The sequence below is a fragment of the Lithobates pipiens genome, unplaced genomic scaffold (assembly GCF_037356315.1).
Source record: "Lithobates pipiens isolate NorthernLeopardFrog02 unplaced genomic scaffold, aLitPip1_a1.2 Scaffold_8, whole genome shotgun sequence".
Lineage (NCBI taxonomy): Eukaryota > Metazoa > Chordata > Amphibia > Anura > Ranidae > Lithobates > Lithobates pipiens.
Genome location: NW_027507903.1, coordinates 120,876,605 through 120,898,052, shown reverse-complemented (window position 1 = coordinate 120,898,052; position 21,448 = coordinate 120,876,605). Strand labels below are relative to the sequence as shown.

At 43.6% G+C, this 21,448-nt stretch overlaps 1 protein-coding gene across 1 annotated transcript in view; it reads left to right on the top strand.

Annotated features, from left to right (window-relative positions):
- TBC1D2B (TBC1 domain family member 2B) overlaps positions 1-21,448 on the top strand; it is a 118,394-nt gene that overhangs the window by 70,195 nt on the left and 26,751 nt on the right. Inside the window, exons 7-8 of the mRNA XM_077472686.1 lie at positions 17,134-17,244; positions 20,346-20,539. Of these exons, the coding sequence (XP_077328812.1) occupies positions 17,134-17,244; positions 20,346-20,539 (305 nt within the window). The remainder of the gene's footprint in view (positions 1-17,133; positions 17,245-20,345; positions 20,540-21,448) is intronic.

The window sequence follows — 21,448 nt, the reverse complement described above, 5'->3', positions numbered from 1 at the left end:
ACCTTGTAGTTTTCCATTCACAGAACTCTGTCAATGAATGACACGTCCTGGTGGGCGGAACCCTCGCAGCCACCATGTTCTTTGCAGATTGTGACAGAGAGGGGTGGGAGACAATCCCCTGCTACCTTTCAGAACATGGAGTCGGGAGTGTGGGGGACGGTATATTTGTAACATGTTACACCCTGAATATGGTTGTAACATGCTACAAAAGGTGAACATATCCTTTTAAGGTAATAACTTATTAGGTGTCGGTAGACCGGATGTGCAAGGTGGAGTGAGTGAGTGAGGGATGTGAGACGCCGTGTATGGCTCCCTCCCTGACCCCTTGATGAGAGCGCGGTGTGTCCGGAGTTGTGGCTTGGCGCAGAGTGAGGAGGGCCGGAGCCGATTACCGAAGCTGGATGGGAGGAGGAGTGCCAGCGTAGCTTGCTGAGTATAGGCGGAGGCCTCGGGGATCTCCGTATGCTTCCGGGACCCGAAACCCAGCGAACATTGCCGAGGATTTACGAGCACCTCCGAGCCACGCCGAGCACCGCCGAGTCCCGCCGAGTCCCGCTGAGTGATTCTACACGCTGCATACGCTAAGAGGCTCTCCCGCAAGCCGCGCTGGGAGGAAGGAGGTAAGCGGCAGTTTTGCAGGGGGAGAAGACGGAGGCGTGAGGGGCATAGCTGCCGGATGACCTGCGGGGTAAGCCCTGGACGTGGTGGTGCTTGGAGATTGGCAAACAGTAAATAGGAGTGTGCTGGCTGGGGGTGAGGAGGACTTATAGCTTTTATCTGGATGTCACCGCATTGCACTGTAATCTGCACCGTAATCTGAAAGAACAGTACTTGAAATAGTGTGTGCAAATAAGTATCTGTTGGAGAAGATGTATGTATGTGAGCAGTGAACCAGGAGGACTTTGTGATACCTGAAGTGAGTGCTTGAGGACTGGTTATAAGATTTGGTTAACATCTGACTAATTGACTAATTGAGTGATGGGCGGCTGATTTTTAAAAGTCAACAGTACAACAAATACGATACCCAGGACTGTTCTGAAGATCGAATTAGGACAAACAAAGGGGGAATTATTTAAGGAGAGGGGAAGAGGAAGGGTAAAGGAAAAAAAAAAAAATGCAGCACCTGCGCTCTGCAAAGGAGAAGGGGGAAAAAAGTTTGCAACAGTCCACTACAGCAGCTAAATTAGAACAATTTGCTCACAATTCTGCTCAGTCATCTCAGACCCCTCCAAAAAAGGGGCAGACAAAGGGGCAGCAAGGAGTAATACCTGAAAGGAAAAGCCTGGGACAGTCAAACACTAATATTAATACGCACTCTGGAGCAGTGGCAAAATGTTTGGTCAATAAAAATGTGGGCACAGGGGAACAGAGTATAGAGATTACAACGGGTGACCCACTATCGCTAGAAAAAGAGCCAGCTATAAAGGACGTGTTGCTGGCAGTAAATGCGTGTAACATGTCATTGAAAGAACTTTGTAATCAAATGAAGGGAGTGAAGGAGGATTTGTTGGTGGTAAGACAAGACCTACAGAAAGTTGTGGAAAGGACAACTGAACTTGAGATAAGGACCAGTCGATTAGAAGATGATACAACCTTCCTAATTAAAGAAGTAGAAAGTTTGAAGGAGCAGTTTATCGGATACAGAACAAGAATGGATGAGATGGAAAATAGGCTCCGGAGGGACAATGTGCGCATAATAGGTCTCCCTGAAAAGAGCGAGGGTGTAAATCCCGCTGAGTTTTTGGAACACTGGTTAATCTTTTTGGAACGGACTCATTCTCAACAACATTCTCTATAGAGAGGGCGCATAGAGTGCCCTTTAGAGCTCCACCTGAGGGGGGCCGCCCTAGGCCACTGTTGATGAAATTACTTAATTATAAGGATAAAGTGGTGTTGTTGCGGAAGGCAAGGGAATTGGGGAATATATTGTATAAGGATATTAGAATTTCACTATACTCTGATTTTTCCCCAGAACTCCAGAGAAAAAGTTCAGAGTTTTTGCAGGTGAAGCGTAGACTACAGAAACTTAAGTTGACGTATGCTCTTCTTTATCCTGCAAAGTTACGAATTAATGCACTGGGGTACACCCAAGTTTTTAGTTCACCAATGGAAGTGTAAAAATGGATAGAAGAAAATAGAGAAAAATTCTAGCCATCTTAGTTTTTAGTCAGGAATATGAGTTGTGGGAGGAGGGTAGAAGGGGGGGTGCGGGTTATGTGTTTTTTTTTTTTTTTTTTTAGGGGGGGGGGAGTGGCAGTACACGGTGGGGAAAAATGGAGAAGGTATATGTGGAGTAAAAATGGTGGAATAAGGTCACTAAGAAGCCCCTTGGGTAACACCTGGGTAGGTGGGGGGGAGGCAGGAGGGAGGATGGATGGGAGGGGAGGGAAAAATATGGGGGTGGCTGGTAAAAAAAAGCGTAACTACACTAACGAATGGGATTCAGGAGATAATTCAAATAAAGAAAAGACACAAAATACGGGGAGGTAAAAAACAAGGAAAACTTATTGGTTACACAGGAAAAAAATGTAATATTCAATTATACAGCACAATTTACATTAGGGGACATGAAATATATGAAATAGTGGTGGTGGTTAGTCAATTTGTTACCCCATTGGGGATTAAGGTTATAGAAGCTTTTTATGACTTAATAAAGAGGGCAGAGGGGAGATGGGAGGAATTGGGGTACGAGGGGGTCTTAGTTTTTTTCTTTTTTAGGAATTCTCCCCTCTCTCCCTCTCCCTCTCCCTCTCCCTCTCCCTCTGGTTTTCTCTTTTTCTTTCTCTCTTTTTTTTCCCTGTAAATGCAGAATAGGAAATTTAAGATAGGCTCCTGGAATGTGAGGGGCCTGGAGACACAGGTGAAACAAAAAGCAGTGTTCGCCATGATGGAGGGATATGGAGTTGGGTTGGTTTGCTTGCAGGAAACTCATTTAGAGACACAATACACCGGCTGCAGAATAGAAGATATCAATATCAATATCATTCAGTATATTCGTCATATAGCAGGAGGGGGTGAGTGTTTTGGTAAGAACAGGGATGAAGTTTGTCTGCAAGCGGGCCAGCTTGGATGAAAAGGGTAAATACATCTTCCTACATTGTTTAATTGAGGATAGAGAATGTGTGTTGGCAAATATCTATATCCCTCCACCATTTAAAATGGAAGTGATGTTTAAACTATATGAATTCTTATTGGGGGTGGATGAAATCCCTATTATAATAGTAGGGGACTTTAATACGGTTTTAGATATTAAACTTGATAGATTCCCAGAAAGGATATTGGTGGAACCGGCTGGGCAGGGAAGGCTGGGTCAATACCTGGAAGAAGTAGGATTACTGGATTTGTGCAGAACGGGGAATCCGGGAGCCCGGCAGTATAGCTGCCGATAGGCCTCGCATTCCACATTATCCAGGATAGATATGATACTGGGGAATGACCGGGCCCTACAGATGGTGGAAAAGATTGAATATCAGCCAAGGGGGATTTCAGATCATTCCCCAGTGATAGTAGCATTAAAAATGAGAGAACGAGGAGCCCAGAAGGTATGGAAATTGAATCCGCTCTGGCTAGAACTAATAAAAAAAGAGAAAGAAGAAAGCCTAAAGGGGATCCAGTTAGAACTAAAATAATTTTTAAAATATAACCGGGGTACAGTAGCATCAGGGATTTTATGGGATGCTTTGAAAGCATTCTTGAGGGGACTCCTGATTCAATCTATAGCAAAAATTAATAGAAAATCGAGAGAGCAGGAGGAAAGAATAGGGAGAGAAGTGCTAGAGGCTGAAAGAGATTACATTAGAGACCCCATACGGGGAAAGGAAAAAATCTGGTTAGATAAACAAGAAGAATTTAGGTTAATGATTTTGAAAAAGGTGGAGCTACAACATATGTTCCATCGTCAAGTCTCTTTTGCAGAAGGGGAAAGTATGGGAAAGATGTTGGCACAACTGGTGAAGACTAATTCTGGGCCATCCTCAATCCCGGTTATTAGGACAATGGAGGGAGAGGTCACAACTGAGACTGGGAGTATATGCCAAACATTTAGAGAGTATTATAAAAAATTGTATACTGCACAGAAAGTGGGGATGGATGAGCGGATGGAAACATTTTTAGGTCACCTAGAGGTTCCACGTTTGAATCAAGAGGAGAGAGAGGAATTTGAAGCCCCAATAACCTTGAAGGAGCTTCAGGAAGCAGTTGCGAGTATGTCAAATCAGAAATCACCTGGGCCGGATGGGCTGCCGATCGAAGTATATAAAAACTATGGTGAGATACTGCTTCCTGAACTTCTGGAAACTTTGAGAGGAGCAACCAGGGAGGGCAAATTGCCTCCATCAATGATGGAGGCAATTATAATCTTGCTGTATAAGGAAGGAAAGGACCCATTGGATGTAGCAGCATATAGACCAATTTCTCTCTTGTGCTCCGATGCAAAGATTGTTGCTAAAGTATTAGCGTCTAGGCTTAATCGAAATATTGCAAGATTAGTGCACATGGATCAAACAGGGTTTATAGCCAACAGGTCAACTAGCATAAATATCAGGAGAGCCTTTTTGAATTTACAGATTCCAACAGATAATGATACGCCTGGAGCAGTAGTGGCACTAGATGTAACAAAAGCATTTGATAGTGTTGAGTGGGGATATATATGGAAAGTGCTGGGGAAATTCGGTTTTGGTCCCTCTTTCATCGGTTGGATTGGAATGTTACACGATAAACCCAGTGAAAGACTAAAAATTAATAATGAGCTTTCCGATAAAATAGAGTTGGAGAGAGGGACGAGACAGGGGTGTCCATTGTCACCCCTGCTCTTCGCTCTTGCTATAGAGCCCTTAGCCTGTGCGATTAGAGCAAATCGGGAGATAGTCGGTTTCTTAAGAAAAACCGGGGAGGAAAAAATTGCGCTTTACGCAGATGATATCTTATTCTTGGGCGATATGGGACACTCATTGACAAAGGCAATAGGAATGGTGCAGGAATTTGGAGGTTTCACAGGGCTGGAGATTAATTGGGAAAAGTCGGAATGTCTCCCTATGGACTCTGCCAGTGAACAAACGGTTCTGGGAATCCCCCAAATGTCAATAGTGGACAATTTGAAATATCTTGGGGTTGTTCTGACAAAGGATCCTAAGCAATTTATAAATTATAATTTAGGTCCATTATTAGTTAAGTTTAAACAAAAAATTGCTATATGGAAGCGAATGCCTCTATCGGTGGCTGGCAGATGTAATTTGATAAAAATGATCTGGATGCCCCAACTTTTATATATATTGCATAATACCCCAATATGGATTAATAGAAGCTGGTTTAACAAGATCGAGATGCTGTTCAGGGAATTAATATGGAAGGGGGGGCAGGCCAGATTGCGATTGCGTATGCTCCAGCTACCGGTAGAGGAAGGAGGTTTCGCAGTCCCCTATCCTGAGTGTTACTTCTGGTCATCACAATTACAACAGCTAGGGGGAATTGACGTGGTGAATGGAGGAACCCCTAATGGGAGATTAGTTCTTACAGGCTCCCCACATAAAACTTTGATAGAGACGTTGGAAGCGGATTCATTCCAGTATAGGTGTCCTACAGTAAAAATGATGTTAAAGATATGGGATATAGTTAAAAAAAAAGATGGGATATAGGGAAATAACAAAATACACCCCTCTCTGGAACAATAGGAAGCTACAAGAAATTTGGCGGGTTGGTAAAATCTTAGGATGGGAAAAACGGGGTATTGAAAGGTTGAACCATCTGTATGGGGGCAGGTGTATCAAATCATTTGAAGAACTGCAAAAAGAATTCAAAGTACCACAAAATACATTTTATACATATATACAGGTGAGACACGCTTTAAAGACCCAGTTTGGAAACCTATCATTGGTTTGGGAAGAATTGCCACTGATACAGATGATAGCGCAAGTAGGTCCCACCAAAGAATTAATATCAAAACTCTATCTCCAGTTAAATAAACAGATTAATTGTAAGGGGAAAAATAGGGTTGAGAAGGGGAAATGGGAGTTAGATGTGGGAAATTTAACACAAGCACAGTGGAAGATAATCCTGGAGGCGTGTCCAAAGGTTTCGGTCTCCCCTCCGCATAAGATATCCCACCTGATGGTGATTAATAGAGCATATTATACCCCCCAGAGGTTATTTAGGTTTGGTAAAAGAGCGGATGACAGTTGTCCTAGGTGTGGGGGGACGGGAAATCTAATACATATGCTCTGGAATTGCCCCAAATTATTTCGATATTGGAAAGGAGTAGTAGAGACACTGAGCGGGGTTTTTGGGATTGTGATAGAACTAAATGCTGTGGTGTGTATATTAGGATATAGAAATGAGAAAGTAGAAAGAAAGGGAGTAACTATCGTAATATTAAGATGTTTATTCCAAGCCAGAAGGATGATTGCTATGAGATGGCAATCAAGCCTAGCCCCCACAATGGAAGATTGGGTGAGAGCTGTAAATGAATATTTATGTAAAGAGAGCTGTATATGTAAAACTGAATAATTTAAAAGAGTTTGATAGAAATTGGCGAAAGTGGATAGAGAAGATACATACCCCGGTATAAGTCATAATAATAAAATGAAGAGGATGTGGGGGGAGGTGGGAGAGAGAAAGGAAAAAAGGGATATGGGTATTGGGAATACGTTAGTAATAGAGCACAAAAAAAAAGGGGGAAAAAAAAACACTGAGGGGGAATGTGGTAAAGGCATAAACATAGCACTGGGGGGGGGGGGGGGGGGGAGGAAGGAGTAGAAGGGTAGGGGAGGGGGGGGGGGGTTAATTAATAAAAAATAGAAAATAAAAAGTGGAAAAACAGACGAAGAGGGAAGAGTGGGGATTTATGGCATTTTTTAGATATTGTTTCTTATGGATTAGTTTGTTTTTGTGTATGTGTACATATGCCCAGCTTCCCCCTTCCTTAAATATCAGACTCTTGGATGGAAGGAATATGTACTAGAATTTTGGTAACTCCATTTTTAAAACTAAATTATAAAAATAAAATCTAAAAGTTGTATGTATAAAGTGTAAAACTTAATAAAGATTATGGATTAAAAAAAAGAACTACAACCAACAACTGCAAAGGCTGCCAAACCTTGTAGTTTTCCATTCACAGAACTCTGTCAACGAATGACACGTCCTGGTGGGCGGAACCCTCGCAGCCACCATGTTCTTTGCAGATTGTGACAGAGAGGGGTGGGAGACAATCCCCTGCTCCCTTTCAGAACATGGAGTCGAGAGTGTGGGGGACGGTATATTTGTAACATGTTACACCCTGAATATGGTTGTAACATGCTACAAAAGGTGAACATATCCTTTTAAGGTAATAACTTATTAGGTGTCGGTAGAAACTTTAAATCTTAATTGTACAGTACCACAGGCAAAGTATTCATAGACCCTGGGTTATCAACTCCTACCTTCAGGTGATTGGACATTGGCAAAGCTTTTGGGGATGTGCCCACTGGATGCCCCCCTATAACTGTACCCCACTCTGTGAGTCCTACATTTTTGCTAGTGTCCCAAGGTGATGGACTTCTTCTGCCTTGTGGTTAAATCACTCTTAAGCTTAAAGCGGGAGTCCGCCGGGAATCCGCGTTTTTTTTTTTTTTTTTTTTAAAGCCAGCAGCTACAAATACTGCAGCTGCTGACTTTTAAAATAGTGACACTTACCTTTCCAGCGCTCCCGCGATGTCGACACCCGAAGCCGATCTCTCGATCGTCTCTCGGGTGCTGCCGCCGCCATCTTGGGTATGGGAATCAGGAAGTGGAGCCTTTCGGCTTAATTTCCCGGTTCCCTACTGCGCATGCGCGAGTCGCGCTGTGCAATAAGGATGGACCCTCTGCCTCTGGGAGCTGTGTGTTTCCCAGCAGGCAGCGGGGGACTTTCGGAAAGGGGCGTAATGTACGCCCCTTTCCGCAGAGAGCCATCCCGGAAGTGGGTGCAGATACCTGTACTGTACAGGTACCTGCACCCCCTCCCCCCTCCCCCCTGAAAGGTGCCAATTGTGGCGCCGGAGGGGGGGAGGGTTCCGATGAGCGGAAGGTCCACTTTAGGGTGGACCTCCGCTTTAACTAATTTATTATTTTAATGTTTTGTTTTCTAATTCTTCATCTCTGTAATCATCTCCTTCACTGCCTTTTACCATCAAAAAAATAATAGTAGTGCATTTGAATCAGTGCAATGACAGTGAAACCTTGGGAGTTGCACCTGGGCCGCACACCATGGGGACAGCCTGTAATGTTGCTTTGGGCACTGGATCCTGCACAGGCACTCACCTTGGCACTTATTGCAATGCGTTGTCAGTCACAGGGTGCTATATAGGTCCAGGGCCGTGGTCCATTGCTTTGAAACCCAGACCCTCCTTCGGGGGTATGCACACCATGATGGGTGAAGCTAGAACTTTAGTATACAGTCCACCAAGTGGACAGATAAGTCTAGAGCAGTGGTTCTCAACTCTGTCCTCAAGTACCCCCAACAGGCCATGTTTTGGGAAATTCTCTAAGTTAAAATAGCTGTCCAAAATACCAAGCCATTGACTCTGCTTTAAAGCACATGTGCAAGATGAAGGAAAATCTGCAAACATGGCCTGTTGGGAGTACTTGAGGACAAGGTTGAGAACCACTGGTCTAGGTCACCCTGTAGCTCTAACCATTATGGTAAAAAACGGGGCTATGTTTGGAAAGTATTTGATCTTAACCACTTGCCGCCCGCCCTATAGCAGAAACACGGCGGCAAAGTGGTATCCAAATCCTGACGCGGCCCAGTCTGACACCCTGCAACTACGATCTCGGTAGAGAGTCTCTGACGGAGACTCTTTACCATGTGATCAGCCGTGTCCAATCACGGCTGATCACAGTGTAAATAGGAAGAGCCGGTGATCGGCTTTTCCTCACTCGCGTCTCTCAGACGCGAGTAGAGGAGAGCCGATCGGCTGCTCCTCTGACAGGAGGGGTCTGTGCTGATCAATTATCAGTGCAGCCCCCTGAGGATGCCCACACTGGACCACAAGGGACGCCACCAGGGATTCCCAGCACCAGGTATGCCACCCTAGACCACCAGGGATGCCAGTCAGTCGTCACAATGGATGCCAATCAGTGCCCACAATGGGCATCACTGATTGGCATGCATTATTGTTTGGCACTGATTGGCATCCATCAGTACAGTATAATACAATACAATGCCGCCTATCAGTGCCCATCCGTGCCACCAATCTGTGTCGCCTATCTGTGCCCATCCGTGTCGCCTATCGGTGCCCATCCGTGTCGCCTATCGGTGCCCATCCGTGTCGCCTATCGGTGCCCATCCGTGTCGCCTATCGGTGCCCATCCGTGTCGCCTATCGGTGCCCATCCGTGTCGCCTATCGGTGCCCATCCGTGTCGCCTATCGATGCCCATCCGTGTCGCCTATCGATGCCCATCCGTGTCGCCTATCGATGCCCATCCGTGTCGCCTATCGGTGCCCATCCGTGTCGCCTATCAGTGCCACATATCAGTGTCCATCAATGCCACCTCATCAGTGCCACTTCATTGGTGCCACCTCATCTGTGCCCATCAGTGCCGCCTTATAAGTGCCCGTCAGTGAAGGAGAAAACTTACTTATTTACAAAGTTTTGAAACTGAAACAAAAAAAAAACATATTTTATTTTCAAAATTTTCTGTCTTTTTTTATTTATTTAGCAAACAATAAAAACCGTAGAGGTGATCAAATACCACCAAAAGAAAGCTCTCTTTTTGGGAAAAAAAATTATAAAAATTTAATTTGAGTACAGTGTAGCATGACGCGCGATTTGTTATTCAAAGTGCGACCGCGCTGAAAGCTCAAAATTGGTCTGGGCAGGAAGGCGTTTAAGTGCCCTGTATTGAAGTGGTTAAAGTGTAAATTTTTCAAACTTGGTGATAATATTCAACCTCTTATGCCATGTACACATGATTGGAATTTTGGTCGGCAAAAGCTATGATGGTTTTCTTGACGGAATTCCAACGGGATTTCGTTCAAGCTGTCTTGCATAGACACGGTCACCCCAAATTCCGACTATGGTGCAGCCCAGCATCCCCCCTTACGGGAGGGGGGTGCTCCATTGTGTCTCCTCTAAATGCCCGGCGATGGTTCAGGCTACTGGGGGTGCCCACTCTCTTCAGACCGGCGGCTGCGGGCTGGGCCTTCCGGTCGCTGGAACGCAGGAGGAGGAGGCGGCCTTAGCTGGTGTTTATTTCCAGTCCTCGTATCGGTGGAAGGACCGGGAAAATTAAATATAAAAGCAGCCGGACGCTACTAGGAACCTCGGCAGCATGGAACAAGCGGTGGTGGCAGGAGCCACTAACACCAGCCAGACCCAGGTAAGCAGGGGCAGAGGTCCCTGTATCTTATCCTTTAGGGGTCTTGAGTTTTCCCTCTCTTACCCTGGGAGAGGAAGGGAGCCTGCATCGCTCTCCTTGGACCATAGCACTTAGAGTGTTTTTGTTTGTAGCATGGTGACCTAGTGGGGGAGTCACTAGTGATGTAAAGCTGCGGTAACAAACACAGGGGCTAAAGGGTTAGCTATTTTGTTTGGCAGGTTGGGTGTTCTCCTAAAGGTTCAAAGGCTTTAATTGTTTGACTGTTTATCTGTTTTTTTTTTTTTTTAGATATATGTATTTGTTGGAGTGGGCTTTTGGTGTATTTCAGACAAAAACCAAGGAAAAAGCCAAGCGTTCACTCCCTCTAAGAGAACATGCCCCTTTTGCAAAAAATACACTTAGGGAGTCTTGGACCAAAGTGTTATTATGCCAGTATTATAGAAAGCGGTAGGGTACATGGCAGATGCCTCCGCATAATCTATAAAAATGTCTGCAAGATCCTCAACCCTGGTAAACTCAGCGCGTAGAGCAATATGTGATAAAACGTGGTCAGGAGATACTACCTCAAAGGCGAAGTTATGTGGTCTTCCATTCGAGGGGGATTTAGTGTTTGGCCCTGATCTTGAAGCCGTACTGGATAGGATGGCAGATAAGGCCTTCCCAGTAAAAAAGAAGGTAACCCCTCAGGGCAAGAACGTTTTTCGTACTTTTCGGCAAACCCATGACACGAAGGAGACAGGATACAAGAGACCCTGGAGGTCCCAAAGAGGGAGGGGCAAGTCAGGGCTACTATTCCGTCCCCCTAACCAAACCACTAAAAATAGGTGACAGTGATCTTGCTGTGTGAGGAAGGCTGCAGTCTTTTTCCCCAAAGTAGAAGATAACAACCAGTCTGTTTGTCCTCAAAACAATATCAGAGGGCTACAGGCTGGCGTTCTCTGTCTCCTCCAAGTCTGTTTTACATAACTCAGCCTCCCAGAGACCTAGCAAAGTCCCTAGCAATGCCATCTCTCCTGCAAGAATTCATTCAACAGAAAGTGATCATAAGTGTTCCCTGCGAAGAGGAAGGACGAGGGTGCTATTCGCACGTATTCCTAGTAAAGTAGCCATCAGGGAAATTCAGATACATTTTTAAGATACATTTTTAATCTGAAAATATTAAACCAATCCATCTTAAACAAGAAGTTCAGGATGGATACAATTTTTTCAGTGAAGAGTCTTCTGACGCCAGGCTGTTTTTTGGCATCCATAGACCTGAGAAATGCGTGCCTTCACGTGCCCATAGCACCAGCATCACAAAAATACCTACGGTTAGCGGTTAAGATGGGAGGGATGATCTCGCACCTACAGTTCAGCGCTCTTCTATTCGGCTGTCTTCCTTTCCAAGGATCTTCACAAACGTTATAGCAGAAGCCTTAGCACCCCTCAGATTAAGGGGAATATCAATTGTACCATACCTGGATGACCTCCTGCTATTTGCCAAATCAGGGGATTTGTTGAAGGATCTGAAGGAGACAGAGTGTAGACACTCGGCTGAATCATAAACAAAGAATAGTCAAACATGATGCCATCTCAAACAATAAGGTTTCTGGGGTATACCATCAACTCCATGCAGGAAAGAATCTTTTTCTCCCAGAGTAAAAAATAGATAGAGTGCAAAACGCAGTAAAAAAGACCTAAACAAATCTGGCAATCTCGATCAGGGCAGCCATGTCAGTACTAGGACACCTCACGGCATCAATCCCAGCAGTGCAATGAGCACGTCTCCATTCAAGAGATCTCCAGCAGGCAATTCTGAGGAATTGGTCCTATGGGGGGGGGGGGGGGTGTCTCAGAGAAAGTTGTGGTGGAGGAGACAGTCTGACGCGAGCTCTTGGGGTTGGTGCGCCCATCTGGAAGGACAGATGGCCCAAGGAACATGGACAAACAGGCCAAGAGATCCTCCAATTGGAGGGAACTAAGGGCCATTCTTCTGGGACTGTGGCCCTTCAAGAATTGGGTCAAGAGTCACCACATTCAGGTGTTGTCCGACAACACCACAGCAGTGGCCTACATAACAAAACAGGGAGGCACGAGAAGCAGAGTTGCTGTCCTCGGCCCTTCAGATTTTGTCCCAGGCAGAAGGGAACCTAGCATCCCTAATGGCGGTACATCTAAAGGGCGACCTGAATCTACTAGCAGATTTCCTAAGCATGGAAAGAACAGTAGCTTTTTTTTTTTTTTGCAAGTGGGACTTATTGGAGGTATTACAGGGTTTGACAAAAAACCCTTTCAACCTCTGGAGGAAGCAACAATCAAGTTTTGGATGCTCAAATTAGCACTATTGGTGGCGGTAACATTAGCTAGGAGGGTGAGCGAACTGCAAGTCCTGTCTATCATTGAACCATTTTTTTCTCTTTTACTAGATCAGGTAGTGCTAAGAACTGACCCAGGTTTTCTACCAAAGGTTTCATAGGTTGCCCTACACCATCAGGCACTAAGGAAAGATCTTTTCATAACCTGGATATAAGAAGATATATACTGCACTCAAGGTCACAAGAGAATTCAGAAGATTGAACTCTCTGTTTATATTGTTTTCAGGCCCGCGTAAAGGGTACAGTGCTTCTAAGAACACCATAGCAAGATGACTGCGAATGGCCATCAATGAAGCCTGTAAAGCTTCAGGGGTAGATCCTCCCGCAGGAGTAGTGGCCCATTCGACCCGGGCAGTAGCAATGTCCTGAGTGGAACGAGAAGGGGCTTCACTGGGGCGAATCTGCAAGTCGGCTGCGTGGACAAGTTTTTCCACCTTTACCTGCCACTACAGGTTGGACTTGCTCTCAGCATCAGAGCAATCGTTCGGCAGGAAAGTCCTGCAGGCAGTGGTCCCACCCTAGAGTAAGTACTCTCTTATCTCCGGGTGCTGTCCTGAAAGACAAGGTGAGAAAATCTTAGTTGGACTTACCGGTAACGGTATTTCTACGAGTCTTTCAGGGTGGCACAGATGACCCGCCCTACTTGTGTTTATAAAATGCGGTGTTATTGCTATGTACTGCTTGTCTAATTTCACCATGGCTGGAGGTACTCTCTAAACAACTGAGGCCATGGTGGAAGTGACCGGTCTTTAAAGAAACTGACTACAGTGTTTTCTGTGAAAATGGGCCAAGCTGCCCTCTCTCCAGGTGCTGTCCTGAAAGACTCATAGAAATACCGTTATCGGTAAGCCTAACTAAGATTTTCTGCACCTATGTCACAATTACTCAGACTAATAGCAGCCTTAATACAGCCATCATTGTCCAGGACTACAAAGTGCTGCACCCATTCTCCAGCTACTCCATCTCTACCTGAGTCAGATCCCAATATGCCTGCCCTAGAAGAGGCAGACACAAAAGAATGAGGAGGATATGGAAGCAGTGCTAATGGAGGCTTTGGAAGATTTTTCTCCCCACACTCTTTACAACTAAAGCAGGAGCTTCATGCAATATGCTTGCTAAGATGACTAAGCTCACTGCTGCTATGTGTAAAAGCCTCAACATTGTAGTCCTTGATTCTCTTCCATCTTGCCAGGCCTCTTTGAGTACAAAGAGACCTGCAAATAATGTTAAGGACGATCCATTGCCCTCAATGGACCAGGATGGACATGTCTGACACCTGCAGACATCCTATCTTTCAAAAACGGGTGGGAATTCTGTTTCCCATCCATCTGGCAAATCGGATGACAGTCTGATGGAACTGAACAGGCGGTCTGTTTCCATTGAATCAACCATAGAGGAAAGCGAGCTGTGTCCATGTCCATTCTGCGTAAGTGGAACAGACACGGATCTGGGGATCAGGGGACAGATTTTCTGCTGAGCAGGGCGTCCATCTGAAAGGGGCCTAAATGAACAAGCAAAATGGTCAGCCTGTGACTATTGGATAATTCCAGAAAAGATTTTCACTCCTTTTAAAAAATCTTTCCTGAACTCTATCCAGTGGAAGGTGGAGTTCACTGGAAAGTAGTCTGTTACTGTACGTGCTCCTGCTGCAGTCTGTCGTAAACAAATGTCTCAGTAGCAATTTAGGATGTTCCTTCATTCAAAGATTCTGCAGATAGAAAGTTTGAGATGCTTCTAAAGGCTGTCTTTACTCTTGGCATGCACAGCCCTGCAACCAGCTCTTGCTGCCATTTCCGTAGTCTAAACTGTAGGTAACTGGATTAGTTCAATTAGCAACCAACATGACTCTGTATTTCAGGATCATGCTCTTACAGAGAAATGAAAGCAATTACATTCTGCTCTTTTTGTGTTCATGCCTTAGTTCAGTGATTCTCAACTAGGGTTCCTCCAGAGGTTGCTAGGGGTTCCTTCAGCATTGGCCAATTTCTGCCTCTCAGATAAGTTCCCACTGACACCATTGATCTTTTTATCTATCTGTAAGGAGGTAATTCTTCCCAATGACCACAAGTGTAAGGACCATTCTTCCCACTGACCATCACACTAATATATCATGAGTTGTAGATTTTACATTTTTAGCAGAGATTCCCCCAAGACCAAAGAACTATTTCAAGGGTTCCTCTGTTTTGAAAAGGTTGAGAAAGGCTGCCTTAGATAATAAAATAGTTGTACAATATGGTGAGATTTACTGATCATCAATACATTTATCCATTTTATAGCCTTTTAGCGTCTGTTGAACTGCATGTACAGTGGCACATCGTATAAAGATGGATAGGACAGAGGTTTTATATTTGGTTAAACACTTTCAACAGATTAAAATAGCATAAAAGACACAAAACAGTCCATCAAAGCCAATGGTAAAGTTCACACAAGCGAATATGTGTTACTTTTTGACATGGCAATAATTGTTGTTTGGCTGAATAATTGTTTTAATTGTTGAGGTATTTGTATGAGTAGTATACAAAAAGAGAGGGGGGATGCAGTTCAATAGACACAGGCTGCAGAAAGAAGTTACTTTAGGCACCAAAATAATTTTTTCAAGGATAAAGTTAATTTAATCAGAATTTTATAATTTATTTTGAATTTTAAATAACCTAATTAACCATGATTTAATTATTAAAAAACCAAGACAATCCATAAAGAATGTCCTTATTCCATATAGAGAAAACATATAACATGTGAAACAGACCACAGACAGAACATAAATGACACACACAACAAACACTAAAAATGACGCTGGTCCGGACCAAATGCTGCTGATTGCCGTGAATAATTATAATAAACCAATTAGACCTGGAGAAATGCTCACGATGTCAATTAGTACATTTATCAGGCAATCAACAGCAAGTTAGAAAAGGAGACTATTTTCAAATTGCAGCAATTACTATCAGCCTGGTTACCAATAATATTTGCAACAGAGTGTTCATTCAATAGTTGTGGATGTAAATTTCATTCTCCTATGACATTGTAGGCTATATCCAAAGATTGTCGGCTTGGATTAGGCTAATTCACTTTATGATGTAAAAGTTATTTCCTTCAGAGACAGCTATTAATTTTCCGGAGGCCACAAAAGGCTAATAAATGGCAATATAACTGAGTTGTTTCACAAAACTGGAAGCAGTTCATTTTCTTTGGATCAGTGAATGCTGCGCTATCCCAATGAATCAACAAAAAGTTTTGAGTGGTCATAGATATATGTCGCATACATTACCATGGCCCTCCTGGGCGCTGTTATTTTCTCATGGTAAGATAATTTATGCGATCTTACAGAGGTCACTTCGCGGGCATATATTTGGCTCAACCACGCCGTGTTTCATAACGTCCACAAAATGTGCACTACTCACAGGCCGATCGCACATCGATCGTTTATCATTTTCAATGTATATAGATTTCGGCGGCCCAAGACAAAGGAAATCCTCTGCTATTGTTGATTCAGCGCACTTTAACCCGCTCTAGCAAGCCGGGACTTACGGGAACTCCGATCGTCCATATAGGGGAATGATATTAGATTTCTCAGAAGTAAAGAGAAGCACTCCGTGTGTCAGGCTGCATCAGCTGTCTCCAACCTATGCGAGGTTCGTCCAGCGTCCGGATGTGACGTCCAAAAAATAAATAAATAAAATTTGTATGAGTAGGACAATCTGTCTCCATACTACGTAAAGCGGTAGTAAACTCTATATTAACATTTTTACCTACAGGTAAGCTTATAATGAAGCTTACCTGTAGGTTAAATTAATATCTCCTAAACGTGCACTCTATAGGAGATATTCTAGTGAACAGCAGTCTATGACATCACCAGCGCATGCGCTCTGAAGAAACAGCATACCTGCTCCGTTCCTTCAAAGCTCTGTGCTGCAGCCATGACTCCCGCATGCATGCGGCTCGGCTATTCAAGTTTTCGCAGCCTGTTAACCTGGAAGGAAGAGTGGGTGAAGATGGCAGCCTCTGCAGAAGTGACCGCACCACTGAAGGTCTTCATTTCAAAGCAAGTCTCTCGTGTGCTAGTATGCAATGCTTATTTACCTTTACTGGCTTAACTGCCACTTTAATAATTGAAGGCAATTATCTTACATCTCTTTTTCAAGCCCTCAAATCTGCCTTCAATGTATCTACCATACATGACATTACAGAAGTGGTAACTGTTTCAATAAAAGAACACCATTGTATATTCTTTGCTTGGGGGGACATTGAAAAATAGCAATATTTCTAACGTGTATATGCTCTGGCCCTGAATGAGTGTTCCATGTGCAGAAAGAACCAGACATTTTTGTCTTCTGACCTTCAACCGAAACAAAAAATGATACTTTCTGTAGTATAATATACTTGTGTCCTTAGTCTTCAAGATCTGTCTTTTTTTAAGTTTTTGCCCTTGTCACTATCTATCCCCAGGACAGTCTGCAAGGATACAAAGCACAAAACAAGTTTCTTAACAAAGAAATCTTGGAGCTTTCAGCTCTGCGAAGAAACTCTGAGAGAAGGGAACAGGAACTGGAGTCAAAGGTGAGGCTTTACGTGAAACTGCAGTATACAAGCAAGTCAGATCTCCCAGTATATAACTGCCTTTTGTACGGCTGGCTTCATGTGTAAAAAGGTTGGTCCATCTTCAAGGCATCAACACAGATGATTATCTGTGCTAAATGTCCAGGTCACTTGAGGTTTGTCAGAAGTCGGAATACTTTTTTAGGGCCTAGTCGCACTGCAACGCACCTGTTGTGTGTTGAAGCGCATTGCCTAAACAGTCCAAAAATAAATGGGTAGAAACCCACAGCAACACACATTAAGGCTGTATTCTATCGTCATAATTAATTGCACCACAGCACACCATTGGATATAACATGCATTTTGGTATTATACAGAAATATAATGCAAAGATGGGAATGAGCCCTTAGGGTACCTAAAGACACAAGATGATTGCTAGAAGCTGGATCAGAAAATACATAGGGAAGATCATGTTTCTGAATAGATTTTCCTGGCCTATCACTACTGTTTCTCTGAAATAAGGACAGCACTGATTATTGTAATGGAATGCTTGCAATGCCTGCATGTCATTTTGTTAAGCCGGCCATAAACGGACCGGAATTCGGCTCGTTCAGCAGGAAGCGGAAGAATTTCAATTCATCTACAGGCAGGCTGATTGTGCTAAAGGTGATCTATCAATCAACATCAGTACAGCCAGCCTGTTGGGGGCTTTTGTTCGATCCCTGCCAGTGGCTATAGCCGCCAGCAGTGATCATTGTATTCTGATGTTGGGGAAACCTCCAGCTATCAGAATACAATGGCACAGAGGGAAGGATTTCCCTATCAACACTGACTGTGGTGATGGGGGAATTGAGCAATTTTCTTTCTTTCAACCCGTGGTTGAAGGAAGGAAAATTTTTATAATGCATGGCCTGCCTAACTGTTTACATGTGCTCACAACAGTCTCAATATAAAACACATATAGACCAAAGATGGGGAGTTTTATTAGCCCAGCTTCCCTGCCCAGAACCACATACAATAGAAATGTGAGACTCCTAAATTTAAATAAAATTCTTCTTTTAAATGCCTTTTTTGAGTTTTACTATTTTTAGACAAACCCACCACATATTCTGTAATCCTATACTCGATCTTTACATGGTAGATGTGTAAAGCATTCAAAATTAGTAGGAGAGACAATCAGCAAAACTGAATACAGAATGATCCATGTACAGCTATCTCCTACTTTGAGTATACACAAATATACTTTAGCGCAGCTGCAGTGTTTCCTGACAGCATAATCGGTTTCCCAATTCATTTGGAAATGGGGAGGTTGATGGGAAGACATAAAAAATGTAAACATGAGATAAGAGCAATCCTTGTGTCAGCTTGATAACACAGAAGCATTATAATAAGATCTAGGTCTTAATACTAAATTTACAATGCCTCGTACACACCACTAGCTGGGTTGAACAAAGAAAAACTGACATCTCAGGTCGGAGCTGCTGTACTAACAATCTGATGTTAGTAAAGTGATCTTCCCTACTGTGCTATTGTGTTCATACCTCATTTCTGAGAAGTGGTGGCAGCCTTAAGCAGGGTATACACATCCAGGTTTTTTATTTTTTTTGGTTTTTAGGTTGAATGAAAAAAAAAAAACCTGACAGATCCCTGAATCAATATAGACAATGTTGATGCAGGGATCTCTCCTGCTGTTCTGACATCCTACAGCAGGATTACCCCCTGACACAATACACAGATCACTGCTGCAGCCTTAGGGTGAAAGCACTGATTCAATGGTGGTTTTCCATCATGATTGACCATTCAACAAGCCAATTGTTGGACTGACTTCTGTTGAACAGACAACGTTACACATGTACCGAAATTTGTGCGGTTCCTGCTCAACCGGCTGATTTTCAGTCCATGTATACCCTGGGGATTAGCATACATAGGTTGCTTAGAAAGGGGGAACATTAATTTAGCGATTACTATAGTAGTTTGGCTAAATAGCATTGGGTATATTGAAAGCTCTGTGCTATTGTTGGTCAGTAGCCAGTGTTTGTATAAATGATTTGTATACATTAGAACATTTTTTAACCTGAGCTTCCTTGTTTAGAGAGGCCTCCACTCCATATTGAATGCATACAATAATTATTTAAGAAATAACAAAACAGAGGGGGGGGGGGGGGGTCAGAATACATCGTAATAAAATAGTATTTTTTTAGCCCCCAAAGAGATAACAAAGTTGTTTTTTGAATTTAAGTTAAAGGTTAAGTAAATCTTGAATTTTTTTTTTTTCATGCAGACAAAATGTGCATTTACAATATTATTTTTTGTTGCAGGAGCCTGTAAAACATTGCACCAGCCATTAGCAGATTGCTGAAGCCATGATGCCATGCAGGTCTCTTGCAGATCTGTCAGTGTATTGGATTCCTCGTACGAGCAAGCCAATGCTTTCTGACTGGAAGACTCAGTGAATTACCACAGTGCTAATAGCGCCATGGTAGTTCATTGAAAACTACAAGCCAATAGCCACAAAGGCTGCTGGACCTTGTTGTTTTCCATTCAAAGAGGACTTTTTTGAATTGTGGCAGCAGTCACGGGGAAAAGATCCCTGGTCTGCAGTCACAGCAAGGATAGGGGGGTTGCATTCCTTACATGTTACACGGTACACCCTGAAAATGGGTGTAACATGTTATAAAAGGCGTCTCACGTTCAGAAAGGTGAACTACGGCTGGTAAAATGCATCACCTATTAGAAACCCAGCAAATTTTAAATCCTTCCTGAAAGCTAGCCCTGTAGCTGCATACTCTCTATTGGAAATGGGCTTATAATTTTTCGCCCATTTGGGAGGAGCCAAAAACTTAGATGCAGAAAGGTCACTGTCCCCACCAAGGAGCCTTTGAGTGAATGTGTGTAATGCCTTTTCCCCAGAACTCAAATATCAGCTATGAGATTACTTTGTCTTCAGGTTTTAAAACCTGCATGTTTTTAATTGAACAGTTTTGGTCATATGAATCAACACGTGTGCTATCCAAAGCTAAGCAATCTACTTGGGATGGTGTAGTAATTCCTTTGTTTTGTGATTTTCATAAATATTTTGTAGTTATGGTAGGCCAAATCTGAATTTATCCTTCTTTCTGTAGTGTGCTACCCTAGAGGCCAAAATGTGTCAGATTGAGAGCAAGTACCTTGTCCTCCTCCAAGAAATGAAGACACCAGTCTGTTCTGATGTCGAGGGACCCAGTCGAGAAGTGGTTAACCAGCTGTTGGAGGACGCACTAAAGGTGGAGACAGCTGAGCACACTGAGCACACGTTCATCAGACCACATGCTATGAGGTACCTAGAACCTTTTATAGGAGAAGCTGCTATTCTAGACCTGTGTATTTCGAAAAGTAATCATCCAGAATGGACTTCATCAGCCAACCTGGTGGATTATTATCTGCAAAATGCAGCTGCTGCCTAAATGTTCATTGAAATTATGAGCACTGTAATGAATGCCGTCAGCCTTGTGTACAAAACAAATACTAAGGCCTCACCTTCTGTATGATGACAAAACATGCCAAAATCCTATAGTGAATAATACATTTGTTGTAAAGTTCTTAGATTTGTACATCTAACGCTTATTTTATACTATGTTACCTTTGTAGCTATGAAATGTAAAGTAAAGTGACCAGACCTGACCAAGAACATTTCTACGGTAACATGCTGACAGGTAGCTACCTTGTGGTGGCTACTAGTGCGTGTCATTGCTTACAAATGTTCTAGGCTAGACTAGGTTTGCTTGATATGGCTTTAAAAAGTAAGGCCGCGTACACACGGGCGGACTATCCGTCCAACTAAGTCCGTCAGACAATCCGACAGACAGTCCGTCCTACTTTTGAATGAACGGACTTGACCACACACGACAAACAGACAGTCCGCTGAAAGCTTGCGCGATGACGTGAACGGCACGTACGACGGGACTAGAAATTCGATGTCCAATACACTGCAATGCAACCTTCGGCCGTGTAAATCCTTTCTGAGCATGCGCCATACTTAGTCCGTCGAACTAGCCTACTCACGAGCAGACTGTCCGCTGAAACCAAGTTTGGACGGACAATATTACGGAAATTCCGAAAGACTTAGTCCGCCAGACTGTCCGCTGAAAAAGTCAGCTGAAGCCCACACACGAGCGGATTGTCCGCTGAAACACGTTTCAGCGGACTAAGTTGGACGGACAATCCTCTCGTGTGTACGCGGCCTAAG